Source organism: Setaria italica, chromosome III, assembly GCF_000263155.2.
Source record: "Setaria italica strain Yugu1 chromosome III, Setaria_italica_v2.0, whole genome shotgun sequence".
NCBI classification, from domain to species: Eukaryota; Viridiplantae; Streptophyta; class Magnoliopsida; order Poales; family Poaceae; genus Setaria; species Setaria italica.
The window spans coordinates 27,294,224-27,296,922 of NC_028452.1; the positions used below are offsets into that span (position 1 = coordinate 27,294,224).

General features: G+C 60.0%; 1 protein-coding gene across 2 annotated transcripts; it reads right to left on the reverse strand.

The window, feature by feature from the left end:
- Positions 1-534: 534 nt before the first annotated feature.
- Positions 535-2,614, reverse strand: LOC101759974 (scopoletin glucosyltransferase). Of its 2 annotated transcripts, none has more exons than XM_012844863.3 (2): positions 2,446-2,614; positions 535-2,368 (listed from the first exon to the last, which is right to left on the reverse strand). In XM_012844863.3, exon 2 carries the CDS (start codon positions 2,221-2,223, stop codon positions 748-750), a length of 1,476 nt encoding a protein of 491 aa, XP_012700317.1. In that variant the 5' UTR covers positions 2,224-2,368; positions 2,446-2,614; the 3' UTR covers positions 535-747. The 2 variants fall into 2 exon arrangements, with proteins under 2 accessions (XP_012700317.1, XP_014660434.1); XM_014804948.2 differs by having other exon boundaries at positions 535-2,371.
- Between the last annotated feature and the right edge of the window lie 85 nt (positions 2,615-2,699).

The window sequence follows — 2,699 nt, forward strand, 5'->3', positions numbered from 1 at the left end:
CACCTCCCGAGGCCGCCAGCCCCAACGACCGCCCCTCGCGCCTCCGCTCAGAGCTGCGCGGTCGCTGATGGCTGCCGCCGCTGGATCCGCCACAAGGTCCCATCCGCCGCTAGAGGAGGAGCCGGCCAGTGGGGAGGAGGAGGAGCCGGCCGGCGGGGAGGAGGGGGAGGGGGGTCGGCTGGGAGGAGGCCCTGGAGGCCGGCGGGGAGGAGGAGGAGGAGGGGGCCGGCAGGGAGGAGGCTCAGGAGGCGAGGCGTCAGGGAGATGGGGGAGGGAGAGAGAGAGGGGGGAGGGGAATAAAAATGTGGTAGTTGGTATAGAGGATGACATATAGAGTAACACGGGCGTAGGAGAAATTGATATAGAGGAAAAAATCTCGATAACTAGGATGGAATATTCCTTTTAGAGTCTGAAAAAAAGGCTCGAATGGTACGTCCCTCCGTCACCCAACTCATAATTGGTAAATTTTGCAGGTTCAATTCCTTTTAAGTATGGAAATAGAGTATGATGAGTGCGGACAGCCTGAAACAGATGCATAAGTATTGTACTCTCTACTATAGCAGTTATTACCGCAAAGAATATCATTCCATCTACAATAGGCTCCCACAATTACAAACATTCCATATTACAAACAATTATAGATTATCGAAAAACGTGAAAAAAGTTCCTATGAGGTCATACGTAAAACGTCAAACTTCCCGCGCCTGCATCAACTCAAAACAAGCCAACTGAGCACCAGATTAGTTCTCAAACATTTACAGAGCTCCGACGAGCCATCAACTCCTTAATCAACTGTTCGACATCGTTGTACGAAGAGCCGCCCTTCTCTGTTGCGCTCCTGGCCTTCCCACATAGCTCTATAGCCTTCTTCCTTATCATCCTGGCCTCCTCGTCATCACCCATCACTTTGTTAATGCTTTCCGCGATCTTCTCGCCACTGATTACCTCACCACGGACGTCCAGCTTCGACGCGTAGCACCCTGCACCGACACCAACTCCTATCCTGAGCACATCCAAGATGAGCATCTCGTTGTAGAACTGGTCAGCGTGTCGAGGCCACGTCACCAGCGGCACGCCTGCGCTCACGGCCTCGAGCACCGAGTTCCACCCGCAGTGTGTCACGAACCCACCGACCGCGGAGTGGTTGAGGATGAGCATCTGTGGAGCCCAACCCCGGAAGATGATGCCGCGCTCTTCGGTATCTATGAGTTCGGCGAAGCCTTCGGGCATCCATTGTGATCCCTCCGTGTCCGATTCACTCATGACCCAAAAAAAATTCCTTCCGGATTGCTGCAGGCCGCGCGCCGCCTCCCGCAGCTCCGCCGCCGTGACACGCGCCAGTGTACCGAACGAGACGTACACGACCGAGCCGTCCGGCTTCCCGTCGAGCCACCGAAGGCACCTTTCCGCCTCAGGCGCGAGCCCGCCGGCGCCGCCACTCGCCGCCGAGTCCTTCCTGGCGTGCGCGAGCGGGCCTACCAGCCACACTCGGCGGCCCAGCGTCGTGCGGTAGTGCTCGGCGTAGCCCGGCTCTAGCTCGGCGAAGCTGTTGAAGAGCTCGCCGTAGCTCCTCCGGTCGGCGGCGTTCACGAGCTTGTCGAACTCCCACTCCAGCTCGTTCTTCCTCGGGTCCATCATCTGGCCCTTCCTCAGCGCGACGCGGTGCGGCAGCCCCGGCAGGGATACGACGGCGTCGGTGTCGTCCGGATCGAGCTCCTCCAGCGGGTTGTTGCGCAGCAGGGAGTCGTGGCAGGCGCGGCCGAACATGCTGCTCCCGAGGAAAGACAGCCGCGGGACGCCGTGCTCGGCGGCGGCGTCCGCAGCCCACGGGTAGAAGCTATCGGCCACGGCGGCGTCGGGGCGGTGGTCGGCCAGGAACCGGCCGAAGGGCTCCCGGAGCCGCTTGATCGCTTCCAACAACATGTACCTGTCGGCCTCCGAGGAGAGGCCCACGACGCTCTCGACGCCCGGCGGCAGCCCGACGTCGGGGAAGGGGATGGTGGAGAGGTCGATCGCCGGGGCGCCGGCGCTGCGGAAGGCGTCGTTGGCTCGGTCAACGGCGGAGCGGATCACCGCGGCGTTGACGGGAGTGGCGAGGATGCTGCACTTGACGCCGCGAGGGGCGAAGAGGGCGGCCATGTCGGCCACCGGGATGAGGTGGCCCGGCGCGACAAACGGGAAGAAGAGAAGGTGTAGTGGCCGTTGCTCATCGTTGGATGCCATGGCTGCTTGCTTGGCACTTGGCAGCGCCCTTCTTCCTCGGAACACAGACAGCTACGCAGGTCAGATCCCCTTCTTCCTCGGAAAATTGGATATATTCCTTTATTTGCCCGGGATGTCGAAGCAGTTACAGTCCCGTATGCATCATCTGCTGCAGGATATAAGACGAATCAGAAGAAATCGAAAGGAAATGGAGAAGAGAACACGAATCCGGAGAAAACCTACCATCACTTGACAGAACAGAGCTGGGAAAGTCTTGGCACCCCTGGGCTTCGGTGGCGTCCTCTGAGCCGGATTGAATTTGAGCGACGGCATCAGCGTCCTTGACTCCTTGTCGTCGGGAATCTGACCGGCGGCAGCGTGGTTTGGCTGGTGGCCGAGGGGCCAAGGGTTAGCGGCGCGCCGCCGGCCCGCTTGCCTTCAGATGCGAGTGCTCTCTGGCCAGTGGCGTATCCACCAAAGGAAAAATCCCGACAGGC

Bases quoted from the DNA above. Each gene is read 5' to 3' on its own strand.
- LOC101759974 (XM_012844863.3), bottom strand. From the start codon at position 2,223: ATGGCATCCAACGATGAGCAACGGCCACTACACCTTCTCTTCTTCCCG.